The sequence below is a fragment of the Morone saxatilis genome, unplaced genomic scaffold (genome assembly GCF_004916995.1).
Source record: "Morone saxatilis isolate NCDOM2014 unplaced genomic scaffold, NCSU_SB_2.0 Contig19, whole genome shotgun sequence".
Lineage (NCBI taxonomy): Eukaryota > Metazoa > Chordata > Actinopteri > Moronidae > Morone > Morone saxatilis.
The window spans coordinates 18,246,827-18,262,303 of NW_023339751.1; the positions used below are offsets into that span (position 1 = coordinate 18,246,827).

The window sequence follows — 15,477 nt, forward strand, 5'->3', positions numbered from 1 at the left end:
ACACACACACATACAAACACATATCGCATACAGCTGATAATGAAAAATAGAACTAGTGTGAAACACAGCTTCAGCATGAAGCCATCAATCACTCGGACGTACAACAATGAAACCACACACTGAACTGTTTCATAGTTTCCCAACTATGAAATTGTTTGAGGGCTGGGGGGGAGGGAAGAAGGAAAGAAAAAAGAAGGACGGCAAAGCCAAAAGAAGAGGGAGATGGTAATAATGGTGACAAGGTAATTGAGAAATTGAGAGTGAGACTAAATATTTTCTCCCCTTGATGTTTAATCATATAAACATGTTACATTTTAAAACATTAACAAAAAACAACCATTGGGCTGTTACTGAGCCAAAATAAGATTCTGTATACAAGATGTTCTCACTGGGCTGATAACGTTCATTATATCATCATATCATATCATTTATAAAGACAGAAACTCAAAAGAAGGCTGCTCACGTGTGTGCGCGTGTCTGTGTTGTGTATGTGTGTATTCTTTGCATCCATGTTGGATCTCTTGTGACTGGTGATCCCCTCCAGTGCTACTGACCGACCTTGAGGGTCTGTAAAGTTCTCACGTTCTCAAGGAAACACACCGACCGCCCCTTGACTAAGGCCAGATCAACACACACACACACACACGCTTGCTTTTGGTCTAGATCTATGGCAGACATTTTGGAAAAGTTCAAAGGTGACATGAATTAAAAGTTAACTGCCCTTGAGGGCTTTTAAAAAGAGGGGTAAAACGAAACAAGAAGCAGAGAGGAGAAAGAGGGAGAACAAGCTGAAATAAAGGTTTGACAGAAATGTTTTGAGTATGCGATTAGTGGGAATAATCTCACATGATAATACTTTTTAAAAGAAAATCACTAACTAAGCACAGACAAGCCTTAAGGTGTCTGGATGGGCTGTTTCTTTAGTATGAAATGTTCACTGAAATGTCCAAGTTACAATAATTATTTCCATGTAGCATGTGACCAAAATTCAACTAATATGACTTCTGTTCAGACAGAGATTCGGATGGAAACATTCCAATATTCAATTTGATATTAAAAGAAATATGCAGTGTTTTTCTCTGCAGTATAAAACCGCTTCTGAAACAGTCACTGAAGACCTAATCTCTCCTTAGAAACCCAAACTTTATCAACATTAAGGTCCACAACCACTTAAGTGTGGAACATACACTACATTTGTAGCAATGTGGGAAACCTCTGGGATACTGATTTCTAATGACGAAAATAAATCACAAAGTAAATAAGAGGTTTGTTTTTCTAGACAGCAAAGAAAGAACGAATCTATGTATATGATCGCCAAATGTCATAAATATAGACAATAACGCATTAATGTTACCCCACATTTTCTGCAAACAAACAGATATCTTCTGCCATAACATCTGCCATGTGTCAGTCTCTCTACCCATCTACTGTATCCCTCTATTCATCTATTCATCGACTCATCCATCCATCATTCCATCCATCAATCACGAAACAGATGGCCTTTCAGGAGTCCGTGTCAGGACTGATGGCTTCCCTCTGCCCCTGCCATACCATTACCACCACCCCCTTCCTCCTCCTTCCACCGACAGCCCCAGAACCCCACATAACACATACACATACATTCACACATACAGAGACACCTTTACCACCGGCCTCACTATCTACTATCCACTCCCATGGACCGCTATCTACTCTCCTGGAAAAGACGAGTCATCTGCCAAACAGCTTTTAATACACACAGTAAAAAAAAAAAAACACATGCAAGCCCTCATGAGATTGTTGCAAGGAGTAAGTGTGTGAGTAGCAAGTCTGTGTATCTATGAGGGTCAGTCCACAAAGAGAATCCCCCAAAGAGAGCTGTCTGCCTTTGGTCCCTGGGGCCTGTCAAGAGGGATAATTGATGATGTTTTCATTACAAGGTGTGGGGTAATGTGGGGGTTGGGGCACAGTATGAGTGTGTGCGTGCGTGTGTGTGTGCGTGCATGTATTGTGGGGGTGGGCAGGTTGACTCAGCTGTCTCCTCTTTGACACCAACCACTCCTGCGATTGGTACGGACAAGTCTTTGCTTCCAAATGCCCTCGTACAAACATACACACATGCACTAAAGGAATCACACACATTTACACAAAGAGTAGCCCTCAAAGACAGATGCACAGACACACACAAACACACAGCCCAAAGCCAAATCCATTCCCAGAGATAAACTATCTGAAACTGAATAAAAATGCTGAGAATAAGACTAACTTGTTCTCTTGTTTTCCGCTCCGTCTCATCACAGTGTCACGCCAGGCCTTTGGCAGATCTGTCCGTCTGTCTGTCTGTCGTCTCTTAGGACCTCTTTGAAATCCTAATGCAGTGGCGCCTAAGATTCTGACTGCCACTTAGATTGAATTAAAACCTAATCGGAGACACCAGGCCACATAGGCCACTATATTACTTTACAGTATCAGGATGGACATCATGCCTTTGTTGTCGTTTATGAATAAATGAATGAAAACACATAAAAAGTCTGCAGATGTTTTCCTATTAAGCTCGCTTCCTGATGTCTCTTCAAAGTTATTACCGAGGCGTCCTGGCGGCTTGGACGGTCAATTGAAATTATTTTTCATGAGAAACTTAATTTGTGCAGTGGATAACTAAGACAAACAAGTCTAACAACAATCACAGGACAACTGTAAAGAATACATGTAACGTCTCTGTGTTCTGGATTCAATTCAAGCATTGTATCTTTCTCATACTGTATGCCATCCATTAACTGTTGTAAGAATAAAGACTTGGTCTTGGTCAGACCAGTCGTATAATACCCATGGGTTGCTGTGGCGGGTCAGGGTTGCCGCGGGTGACCAGGGTGCTGACATGTTCAGGCTCCAGCAATAAACAGCAGAAGACTAATGGCATCTGAGGCAATGGCGAACTCTGACCTCAAAAGTTTTTTTCCCTCCCTTCTGTTGTTTAGACGAGGCTTTACATATCTGGTTTGTGTCCGCTGAGCTGAGAAGTTCAGGAACTGATAAGTCTTCAGTTCCACTCTGCAGTAACAATCTGCTAAATATTCATACTGATTATACACTCTACCAAGAACAGATAAGACACACTACTGAGTCACTCTATGACTAAAAGAAGACTAATTCCTGATGCATATTTCCTTGGAAGTGATGCTTTTTTTGGTTAAAAAAATTTATATTTTCCATTGCAGACAGCCTCCTCCAACTAAGAAAGCAATTTTACCAAACTGGCCTGACAATTAAGTTGAGTGTCCTCTGCCCTGTTGTTCTCCGTTCTGTTCAATCCCAACTTAAGACATTAAGATATAAGGAGAAAATATCTCGCCTTTAATGACCAGAGCACCGATCCATCCATCCATCCATCACCTCCTTTCACCCCCATTCCCACCCTGCACACCCACTTTGGATTCCTCCACCACCCAGTGCCCACGTCAGTGAGGCTCCTGGCCCCCTCTGCCAGTGCAGAAATGAATTATATTGCTTTTCACACCTGTTTCTGCTCAAAACCCTGCTGCACGCTGCTGTGTTGAAAAAAATAAAAACATTTCCAAGGGTGGGTAACAGCGCTCCCCCAGCTCAGCTACATCTGCGTACACGAGCGGTTAAATTAGACTCTAATTGTATTAACGGGGGATTATGCCTTCCAGTTGGATTTTTTATACTCTCACTCTCTGTGCATTTTACACATTTTAAGGGGAGAAAGGAGGAGGGGGGGAAAAGCAGCTCATTGAGGGTTTGCGGGTTGGCTTTTTTTATGAGCTGCGATCACGGCTGCCCCTCGTTACACTGAGTCTGTGTACAAATAGGAGGGGAGGAGAGCCAGAATGAGAGTGTTAGTGATAATGTGTATGAGTGTATGTGTCCCAGTCTGCCAGGCTAATATACCGATGCTAACACTCTGAATGCCAAACCCCCCATGCCCTTCCTTTCTACACACACACACACACACACACCTACTTCAGTTTAGCAAGGCAACAATCTAAACGGGGATACGGGTGGTGTGTGTAGTGTGGAGGCGGGGGTGAATTCCATCTAATTACTCTATCACATAATTTCACAAATTGCCTTTTCATAGGGGAGTGGAGAGCAGAGCACAGGGCGCGTTGGGGATTTGAGGCCTGAGCTTTCATTTACTACTCATTTCTTGTTAAATTAAACAAGAAAATACCATTTGTGGGGAAGGAGGGGCTTGGGATTGGGGGGGGATTCTAACTGCACAATAGGAGGGATGGAGGAAACAGAGTTTGGGTACTTCTTACTCTCAAGGTTTGTCTCCTTGATTTTAACACAAAGCGGCGAGGTAGCTCAGACAGTTTAGATTTGATCGTGTAGATATTAGAACAATATCTACAGTGGTGTTATGAAGGTGAGTTTGTCAGTTGGACAAAAGCATATTTGCAAATGTCCCATTCAGTTAGTCAGTAAAACCAAATGACTGCTAGTAGTCACAACATATGTTTAATTAAGGATGTCGATGGAAAACAAACATCAAAATGAGATGAGGACACAAGTGGAAAAGCCCTCCCCTCTCCTTTATTTTGGGTCCCCACCAAATTTACAGCTGCATGTCAAGCTGGCAGCAAGCTGCTTGGTTTCGGCATTGGTGACAGGCGGTAAACGCTAATGTTTTGTAGTCGCTCCAAGTCGGGGTAGCCAAATTCTTCCGATGAACTTGTCCCACAAGTGCTGTCGACAACATATGAGCTCACTGGGCGTGTTGGAGAGAACTCAGCGAGCTGCGACTGTCGTCATTGTCACAAATTCAATACAACTGCTCCATCAGTCAGTCTACCGATCACATGAGACCTTTGACCCTGGCACCGACAATACCAGCAATCTGGGGAGTCACAACTGTTGGTGTCCATGCTAATAACAAACATGTCACTTTCAGCTTTGAAATCGTTCTCTTTTACTGCTTGAATAAGACAGTGGAAATTAGCATCCTTGATGAATACATGAGCAGAGATGCAGAAATGTCTTCAAAACAACCCTTCAAAAAAAAAAAAACAGCCATATGAATGCCACCTACCACCTACCCTGCTGGTGCACTCGCAGCCTCAGTTTGCCACCCACCTTCCCCTTCCGCTTCGGTACAATGGGAGCTCCCCTGAGGGTCCAAGTGTGAGGGCGAATAACAGAAAATACACCAAGGTGGGTATCCAAACTTCTACCCTATTCTATTGCACTGTATTCTGTTCTGTGCTGTCAAATTCCTGCATATTTATAATAGCTGAGAAATAACTGACTCCCTTTGTCAGGTTTGTGTAGGGCCACAGCACTTTTCCATGAGTCTGTGTGTGTGCATGCATGCATCTGTGTGTGCCTAATTGGCATTGTGTCTATCTCTAAGAGGCCAGACTCACATCCTCCGTCCCTCTTTGAAACAAAGGCAGGCCAGATGATGATGCTGTGGATGAGCCTGGATCAGCTGTCCATGTTTATGAGAGACATACTGCCAGTGTAAGAGATACTGTAAATGTTTTTCCATTAGAGGTGCTATGTGTAGCATTTATAAACACGGACATATGCTGATTAAATTAATGGTGACACTGAAGAATGATTAGTGTAAACAAATGAGACCACTGCAAGCATTTATCTGACACCAGTGGTATTGTTAATGCCAGTGTTTTTCAAAATTAAGACCACATTTCCCATAAACAAAGAAGATGCCGCTCCTCTCTGCCCGGGTTTCATTTCTTTTTGGCTTTAGTGAAAAGGGTAAACATATTGGAAGTGATTTTTCCATCAACCTTTCAGTTTATTCACAGTTCTGGAAGCGTTAGCTGTGTTTTGTTGAAGAACAGCAGCTTCTTTTCGGTTTTGTACCATCAAGTAATACCCTATATGCCATTGTGTGCCTGCATGTTTTAGTTCCCCTTTCTGTTTTGCCTGGGAGATGGAAAAGGTTGATGGATTCTCCTTATCCCCCTCTTCACCTCCTCGCCTTCTCCTCTTCTTCTTCTCTTCTCCCTTGCTCCCTTGACACTCACTTATATCCTTCCCACTGTTTGAGATCTAACAGAGCAGAAGCCTCCCATAAGCCCGACTCATGGTGTAATATGACACAGTAGGTGTGTTGCTGTGTATGCGTTTTACTGTGCTGAACTGTATTTCCACAGACAGGATGTGTGTATGTTTCAAACACCTTTCCTCTGTAGCCCCGAAGGTTTCAGGGGGTGTATGGGCTGAGGTCAGGGAGTTGGGGAAGAGGTTAGTGTGTACGTGTGATGATGTGTGGTTGTGTGCAGGGTGATGGAGAGTTGGTGGGTTGTGAAGGAGGTGGTGAGGGTCAGATGGAAAAAGAAGAGCACAAACAGAAACAAAAAGTATAAGAAGCCTTGTGAGATATGTGTGTTTATATATTCTGTGTACAAGCTATACACTATATATCTTTGCCTACATGCCACACTACAGTGTATGCAATGAAAGAAGTTCCTCTGGTTTGTCATTAACACTGTTGGAAAGAAGACACTGCACAATGCATATGGTATGGATTGTGCAGTCAACATCAAAATCTTCTACAAATTAAAAAAAAGTCCCCATGCAATATCAATAATCCAACAACAAAATTACTTTTCCCAGCATCCTCCCTGTTGGCTTGTGCAATCCAAACCAACACCCACTCATCCAAACTGTATCGTGTTTTCCACAAACTCCTGACAGAGGCAGAATGTGTGTGACGCAAGGGTGGCTGAAGTTAGTTTTGAAACACATTTCCTTAACGTAGCTCTAAATTCAAAATGTAATCAGGAAATTGACAGTAAATCTTTCACTATTTCCAGCTTTTAAAACAATGTCTTCACATGTGAACCTGAACGTGTCTTGTTTAAAATCAAATCAGAAATGTGAGTGGTGATTCAGAGGTCTGAAACAAGTTTGAAACAAGTCAGGCACTTTTCAAGTGTCTGGAATATGTTTTTCATGCTATTCCAACCCAATTTCACTAACAAAAAACAGTAAAAGTTTCCAGTTACCTCAGTATTTCTAAATGATTTACCTCTAAGTGGTTAAAGGGTAGATTTTATGTACCTTTGAAGCTTTAATTTCAATAGTGTTAGCATCCTTGACGATAATAAACCAGAGAAGGGACCAATAAAACACAACATTATTGTTATTGTTACATGCTATACATGTTAGCACAGAACATGCAACAAGACTTCAGAGGGTTGAGCATGCGTACATGGGCAGTAAGTGTCTGCATATTACTAACAGGTCACTTTATCAGATGATTTCACAGTGTTATACCAACATTCAGCTGAAATAGTGACTCTGTGATGGAGCCACTAGAGCAAATATGTCCTATAAATTACAGTATACTTTTAATTTACTGAAATGTGGGAACAACTGTATTTATTCTTTTTCTTTCTTTTTTTCCCTTTGGTAAGTATTAAGAGATGATGGCGATGCTAGCTGTGGTTGGTGAACTGACAGTGTTTGAAATGATAGAAACTTATGTTAAATAAGACAGCACTCAATTTACTGTTGGCTCATTTGTATCTTCCAGTGTCAAAATACATTTTTTCCCACACTATTTCCCCCCCAAACAATTTGTGATGCTGTCAGCTGGTATTCCCTGCTATAATTGAGTAAAATAAAGCCAAACCACAGGCTTTTGCAGCATCCCAGGCATCTGTTAAATAATGACAGATTTGTTCTTAATAAGGTTCATCTATGTATCTGCAGTTATGGCCAGGGGCGTCTCTCCTTGGCTTCAACCTTATTCAGTTTCAGCAGATGAGGAGTGTGAGCGCAGGCTGCCGAGATCGCCGGCAGATTACACGGGCCTGTGTCTTTGAAGTGTTCGTCGTACCAACCGGGATACATTGTAGAGAAGAGGAGAAGAGGGGGGCTCTGGTGGTGTGTGTGTGAGTGTCAGAGTGTATCAGTGCCCCAAGAGTGTGTGTGTATAAGTGTTCCTTTGTGTGTATCTGTGTCAAATAAGACAGGAGCAAAGCTGTAAAGATAGAAAATGTGTATGTGCGTGTGTATAAGGGTAAGAAAGCCTGTGGCTGTGAAGTGAAGTTCAGCGTGCACACTTGATATGAAACTGAGAGCGACAGAGAACAAATGCTGTTTCATTCAACTCACTGTTAGGTGCTGGAAGAGCCATGCTCTCATGATGTTGGTGGCCACCTTAGGGAAGATCCCTCTCTTCTTGTTACGTTTCTTTTCTTTATCCGGGTCATCATCATCCCCTGTGCTCGGTGAAGCCACGCTGTTGTCCAGACCATCACCTGTCACATGACAAGAAACAGGAAGAGACAGCGGAGATCAGACACACAGTTTGTTTACTTCCTGCATTTGCTGCGCCTCTGCGTTCAAAGGGAATAAATACGATTTCGAAGGAATTCTGGAGGGCTTTGTATGCACAGACGGAGGGGTATAGAGACACAACAATGGCAAGCAGAGAATGGCTGGAAAACAGCACCTCATAAATGCATTCATTTTTAATACATTTATAAATAACCCTGCCTTTCATTCCCCCCCCCCATCACTTGAAAACACAGCAAGCGCTCGCATCTTTCTGTGAGAGAGGGAGAACGGGAGCACAAAGGACTTGTAAGGTCGCATTTCCCCACTCTCCCATCCAAGCTTGCGCAGAATTGAAAATGACAGAGAGATTTAGTCTTTATTATCCTGAGGGGAAAATAGTTATTGAAGCGTCGCCCCGGCGCATTCTGCCATTTTACCTGAGGTGGAAAGAGTAACACAGCACTACAAAAGGGGAGGTTGCAAGGAGGGGGAAGGAAGAAAATAAAAGGAAAATAGGTGGAAAAAAGGAAGTCAGAGGCACAAACAGCGCTAACAAAGCTAGCTGCTTTTCATAACAATGGCGTCATGGCTGCTTACAGCAACCTGTAGGGCTTCGATAAGGCTCTATTAAGGCCAGTTAACCTCACCTAAGGGAAACACTGAGACAGCTTAGAGTATCTGAGCACTGAGAGGAAAAGTGAAAGGAAGGTACTCCATGGGCCTTTTCTCTGCATTCAGACTAAACAACATGAACTCATACACACACACACACACACACACACACACACTGCACATATTCAAAACCACCCAATTACTGTACATATTCTATACAGCTCCAGTGGAAAGAAAGAGGCTCTTCCCATCTGTGGCTATGAAAAGCCTAATTGTTATTATCATTATTCAAAAATGTGAGCCACCCTCAATGAAGAAGATAATCATAAAAGAAACATGAGGCGAGGTAAACAAGTGGCACCCTCACTGCTTGAAATCTCAGCGGCTGATAACTGACTTTTGTCCCTTAACGCCTCTCTCGACTGGAAGTGAAGGGAAGGAAAGAAGAAAAAAAAGAAAAACGCTGAAGCAGTGCACAGAATTGGAACCAGTTATTTATTGATTACACACAAAGCACTTCTAAAGCTTCTAGGTCTATTCACTGTGGCGGGAGTAGATAACTGCATTCGAGCAGGCCTGCACTCCGCTAACTTGCAGAGGGCGACACCCAGCACCTAGCTAAACCCTAAGCCCCCGATTCATCGATAATTAATGGGGATGTTGGCGCTAATCCGGTTGGAGATGACTTTTTTCCAGCCTGCCACATCAATGGAATAATCAAGGGCCTAAAACCCAGGCCTTTGCTCCCCATTACCTCAGGCAAAAGAATTCCTGAAAGCATGCCTGGAGGGCACCTGAATTATATACACCATTAGGAGAGAGAGGCTCTCAATGATCCATACGAAACAACACTCTTGGCTAGCTCTCACTCTCTCTCTCTGACTGCCTGGCAGAAGGAAATACATATGCACACATATTGAAGGCTTTCTAATGAACCTTGTGTTGGAGTGGCAGTGACGCTATCGGAGGGTGGGGGAGGGATAAAACAAGAGCTTGCTTTTCATAGATACTGATGCCAACGCCACCCACTGCACATTAATAATGCACATATGCATGTAAAGCTGGTGGTAAGGTTGGGCTACTGTAACACCACCAATAGGTCAAAAGTTGGATTCAGGCAATGGGCACATGGCAGGTTGAAGTGCCTTTGAGCAAGCCTGGATATGTACAGTACATGCAGACACACTTTCAATCTTCTACATTTAACTACGCACTCATATAGTCCTGCAGCCAAGCTTTATTTTTATTAGCAATTTGTTCATGAAGAAGGATACATGTAAATGCATTGATCAGCCTTTTTAGATACCAGACTATTTTGAAAAATACCCATCACAAAGTCTGACTTGGTCTTTTCTTTTCACAAAACAAACATCCAACAGTTTACAAGGATGAGAAACAAAGAAAATTGTAAATTCTTACATCTGAGAGCAGGAACTAGTGAATCTGATATCTATTTTTTCTTTTACAATTAACTTATTATCGTTGTTGATTTACTAATCTATCTAATGATTAATCGACTAACCGTTTCAGCACAACACTCTTACAAACCCCCACACACACACACATTCAGACAATGTACCCCTTACGCCCAAGCTCCTAGACCTCTCTCTGTATAAAAACACACTCACGTTGCAAGCTTCAGTTACATCATTAGTCCGGGACAAATGCAGCCTGAGCTTAACAAGTGAGTTTTTTCTGCCTACTGTTTCAGGGCTAAAATCCACCCACCCCTCTGTCTCTCTCTTGCTCTTTTCCTCTCTACGTCTCTCTGCCTGGTGGAAAAGAGGGGTGAGCCGAGGCCCTGTAATCTAAGACCAGATTTTCATTGGAAGCAAATGCTTTCAATCCGTTGTAAAGACCGGCTCATGTTCAGCAAAGCCTACAATAACAAACCTAGGGGCTTGTCCCATGCGAGTTGGGAAAACAGAAGCAAACGGCCAGAGTACCAGCTCAGATCATGAGTGAGTGAGTGAGTGAGTGAGTAAGTTGAGTGAGGGAGTGAGTATGCATGCAAGTGAGCAAGTGGGAGAAAGCGGGCGAGCGGGCATTGGGAGAAAAGGGAAAGAAAGAAGGTGAAACAAAAGAAAGAGAAAACACAAAGGGGACAGAGAAAGCACAGAATGAGTAAAGTGTGGATGCTCAGAGCGAATGAGAGATTGCATGACTCTGGGTGTGTTGCTTATTTTATAATTAGACTTCTTGTATCATGTAGTACTTCATTACATACTGCTATATAAGTTAACCTTTATTTAACAGGGAATACGGAGTACAATGCTCTCTTTTTCAAGTGCTCTCTTCAGTCTGGTAATCCAACCGGTCACAAGCCTGCTCTCTAACCTTTAGGCTGCCACTGCTCCATATAGTGCAATATCATACTGCACTATATCAGCCATATTTTACAGTATTGCATCGTATCTATTGATATATGGTGAATAAAATGGTATGCAAGCAGCAACTACAATCTTTAAGACTCTTAATGTTGACCCTACAGAATATAAAATAACCCCAAAGTCCTCTCGCTAATCAATATTTAATCACACACTAAAATGGTGCATAATGTGAGAGTACTCCCTACCCATATCATATCTATTTCATGTCACTGAACCATGTCAAAAGAATGCAGAAACACTGGTAGTGTTAATGTCTAAGATCTCCTCAAACTATTCACACAAAATGAATGATCACTCTTTTAGACATTTTATGCAAAGTTTGACCATTTTTGTCACCCGTACTTCAAGCCCTGAACCACAGAGGGAAATCATAACTCCTCCCTATATTCCTTTCTTTCCTCTCCCTTTCCCAATACTTCTAAGTAAGTCTGACCTATAGATACTTACTTTACCTAGAGGGGGAAAGGAAGGAGGAAGACTGGAGAAGGGCCGTCAATTTTATTGGCATTTCCATTTTCACTGCAATTTGATACCAATCACCTCTGCAAGGTCTGGGGCTAATTTCTGCTTTGCTTTAGCCCCAGCAAGTGAGGGAAGGGCGGGAGGTGGGAGGAGAGAAAAGAGAGAGACTGTACGAGTGAGGAAGGGTGAAGCAGGAAAGGTGTTGGAGCTGTGTCTGGCAGCCATGTTGGGGGAAATGTCAATGGTGTTACCTCAGCTTGTGAGAGGGAGTAAGGGTAAAACAGGGAAAGAAAGCGAAGGAGAGATGGTGAAGGAGGGTAACAAGAGAGGGAGAGGGGGAATGATGGGGGAGTGAGAGCGGAAAAGAGAATGAAAAAACTCAAGCCACTGAAGGGATGGGCAATGAAGGAGGAGAAAATAATGGATAGGAAAGAGATGCTGTGTGGCACACTGGAGTTAATCAATTGAAAAAAAGGACAGTCAGTCAGACCATGTCCACTGTAATGCAGATAATTCTTTCCTCTACTTTGGCCTTTGAAGCTGACATTTTCTAACACTGAAAACAGCTTTTTCAAGGTCTTCCAAAATGGATACATCTGAAAACATGCTATGTGTTAGGCCGTCATCAATTGACCATTTTTTACGCTTGTCAATTGATGCCTGCAGCACACGCTGGATGTGTCATACAGACAGAAGAAGTAGCTGAAATGTAACAATTTGGGGAGTAAATATTACAAACTTGCTAATAATCTATCATGACACCATTGGTGAGTGGGCAACATAAAAAACAATGGTTGCAGGGGTTTTGACGTGTGCATACACCACTGGTGTGTATTGCCCTTAAATCTGATGGTTCAAGCATCTTGGACATGCTCAATAGATCAGATTTAAAAATGTACTCTTTTGTGGTTTCAGTGTAGATCACTAGTATGCTTGAGTAGTAAGAAAAACTCAAGCAGCGATTTAGGCAGCGATTTCAAATGTATCTGCATATATAGAAACTCAGTGACGTCGCAGTGAGTTCATCATTCAGCCAATAAGCACTTTACTTGGTCAGTCAGGCTGTTGTCCACTTTGTTGTCAACTCAACGAGTAAATTCTCAGTCAGCCAGTAAGCTAGTCAGTCTATAAAGCCACCCAGTCAGTCAGCCAGTCATAAAGCAGCCTTCTCAGTCAGTCCATCAGCCATTCACTCAGTCAGTCAGAAAACTAGCCGGGCAGCTAGTAAACCAGCCAGTCAACAAACCAGTCAGTCACTCTCCATACACAGGCTGCGAGGCTCATTAAGAGCGTCAGCAGGCTGTTACCCAGGGCTGCATACATACAGCATGGGGCAGCAAGGCTAGCAGGCTCCAGTCTCCCTGCGAGGAAAAGCCACAGGCACAACTCTGGGCCTAGCCCACTGATCGGCCATGACTACATCTATGCAACTAGTTAGAGGAGGGGCTGGGAGGGGGAAGGGGGTGAATCAATGCGGATTTCTTGTTATTGAAGTAAAGTGTGTGGTCTGTGGGTGTGGTGGTGTGTGTGTGTTGTGTTTAGAATACTTGGTAGTCCATTAATTGGAAAGTTGCCTCGTGGGAAGATCTAAAGAAATGGGTGCATGTGAGTGGTCTTCAAGTGCGTAGGTCTGGTTCTGATAGCAGTAAAAGGAGAGACGCTTTCGAAATGTGGCCCCTAGTTGGGGATGGTGTTGCAAGGAATTCCTGCATGTGTCAAGAATATTTTGGAGGTGGGGAGGGGGCCTCCAGTACGCCATGCAAAGGGAGCCCCCCACTGCTGGCACCCCCTGTATCCCCCCTCCCCAAGTCTATTGAGCTTATGAATGGCGCTGGTAATTTACAATAAACCTTTTCCACTTTTTTTCTCCTCTCCCTTCTCCTTCTTGCGGAGCCCTTCTTACCTCTTCTGAGGATTTCTGGGGAATGTAATGTATTGTGTGGTGTGTGTTATGTGGTGAGTGGTCGAGAAAAAAGGGCAAGAAGGGGGAGAGCCACTTTAGTGGAAAGCACATCAGCATGTGGCGTGTGCGTTTTATGTATCGTGTTGTTTGGGTGTGTGTGGTGTTATGTATGGATTTCTCGGCTCCAATTATGAGATGGGTGCGTATCCCAGTGTTGGAACAGGATAGCCAGGTCCCTGAGGCCTTTGGGGCCCTTGCCAGTGGCAGCCAACACCCAGGGTCATGTGGAGCTTTCGCTGGGGTGTGAAACTCTAGGAGCTGGCCCATGGAGGAGGATACAGTCCACGGTCACTCGCACTCACAGTGAAAGACACTCCTGCTCTGTCTCTCTCTCTCTCTCTCTCTCGTCTCTATCTCTCTCTCTCTCTTCTCTCTTCAAATATCATTCCAAATACTTGAGTAAATGCACTTCATCAGTCATAAACTCAAAAGACCTCATTGACCCATTCCTTCTTCCTCTCAGCCCACTCCACAGGCCTTATGGAAACCTACGCAAAAACATCTCACAGGTTATCCTCTAAAAACATTTATGATGAATGATTCCTGCCACAGGCATTTTACTTGGTGACATCTGGCACTAAAAGCTCAATATTCGGGATAACCTTATGTCCTCAATCTGAGTGCTGTTCTATAGGAAATTATTAGAAAGACTAAATGTCATTATTCCTCTTGCATTTGCTTAGAAGCTGATTGTGTCTGGACGTCAAGATCGCTGTTCGGCAGATGGGGACTGACTGGTGAATCACGGCTGGTGTTAATTTGCCAGGGCAGCAGGAAAAGTGGCTGCACCTCAGAATGGACGTGTGCCTGCCAGAGGGGGCAGGTAGTACCAATCTCTGTCTTCATGCTGAGAGCATGGTTCATAACAGATCATAACAGGGATTAGCCGTAGATACTGCTTGATAATGTCAGGGGTACGCTTGAGACAGAAGGAGAATGTTAGAGGATGTGATAAAGACACAGGAGAGGGAGATGAAGAGACAGAAGAGAGGAAGGCATCATTAGTCATTCAGCTAGTAAGAAGGTGGACTCAATATGAGGATATCAAACAATGTTAATCCCATTTAACTAAATTTTTAACCCTATTAATTAGTGAAATATCACATATCTGAAAGAAATGCTCAAACTACAGTGAAAGAAAGATAACAATACCTCATGTTACATCCCACACTTGCAAATATCCCCCATTCAAACTTTATCTTGTTGTGTTTTGAGAGAAAGAGGAGAGAGGAAAGTAATGAAGTCAGGGAAGAGGGGAAGGCAGGAATGAGACACATGAAGTGGCAGAAAGGCTTAAATAAAGCCATCGAAGGCTGAAGTAGGGAGGCATGAAGTAACTTGGTCTTTCCTAGGCTAATGCTAACGAACAAGCTAGGTGGGAAAATGCATGAAGAAAGCTAAACCTAGTTGTTTACGTCATTATCTGGTTGTGCTCACTGTTGTGTGTGTGTGTGTGTGGTGTGGGTGGGTTGGTGTGTGTGTGCGAGTTGTGTTTGGTGTATACAGGCATGGTGTGAGGGGGATGATAAAATTATTCCTTTCCCTCTGGGTTGGCCCCGGGGCATTTGCAAACTGCCCTGGCTCCTTCCAGTCACCTGGCCTGCTCCCTAATTGCCACACATATACACACACATGCAGCAGCTCACACACCACACACACACACACGACATTCAGGAGCCTCTGTAGCTGGAAACACACATGCATAAAGAAAGATAGACATACACGTAGCAGACAAATGAACATGCCATTGCATGCATGCATCTTCACACCCGAATCATTCACCCCACTGTC

At 43.3% G+C, this 15,477-nt stretch overlaps 1 protein-coding gene across 1 annotated transcript in view; it reads right to left on the reverse strand.

The window, feature by feature from the left end:
- The window catches only part of LOC118329325 (homeobox protein Meis1), an 88,175-nt gene that overhangs the window by 34,460 nt on the left and 38,238 nt on the right, over nucleotides 1–15,477 (reverse strand). Inside the window, exon 8 of the mRNA XM_035663448.1 lies at nucleotides 8,095–8,240. Within this exon, the coding sequence (XP_035519341.1) occupies nucleotides 8,095–8,240 (146 nt within the window). The remainder of the gene's footprint in view (nucleotides 1–8,094; nucleotides 8,241–15,477) is intronic.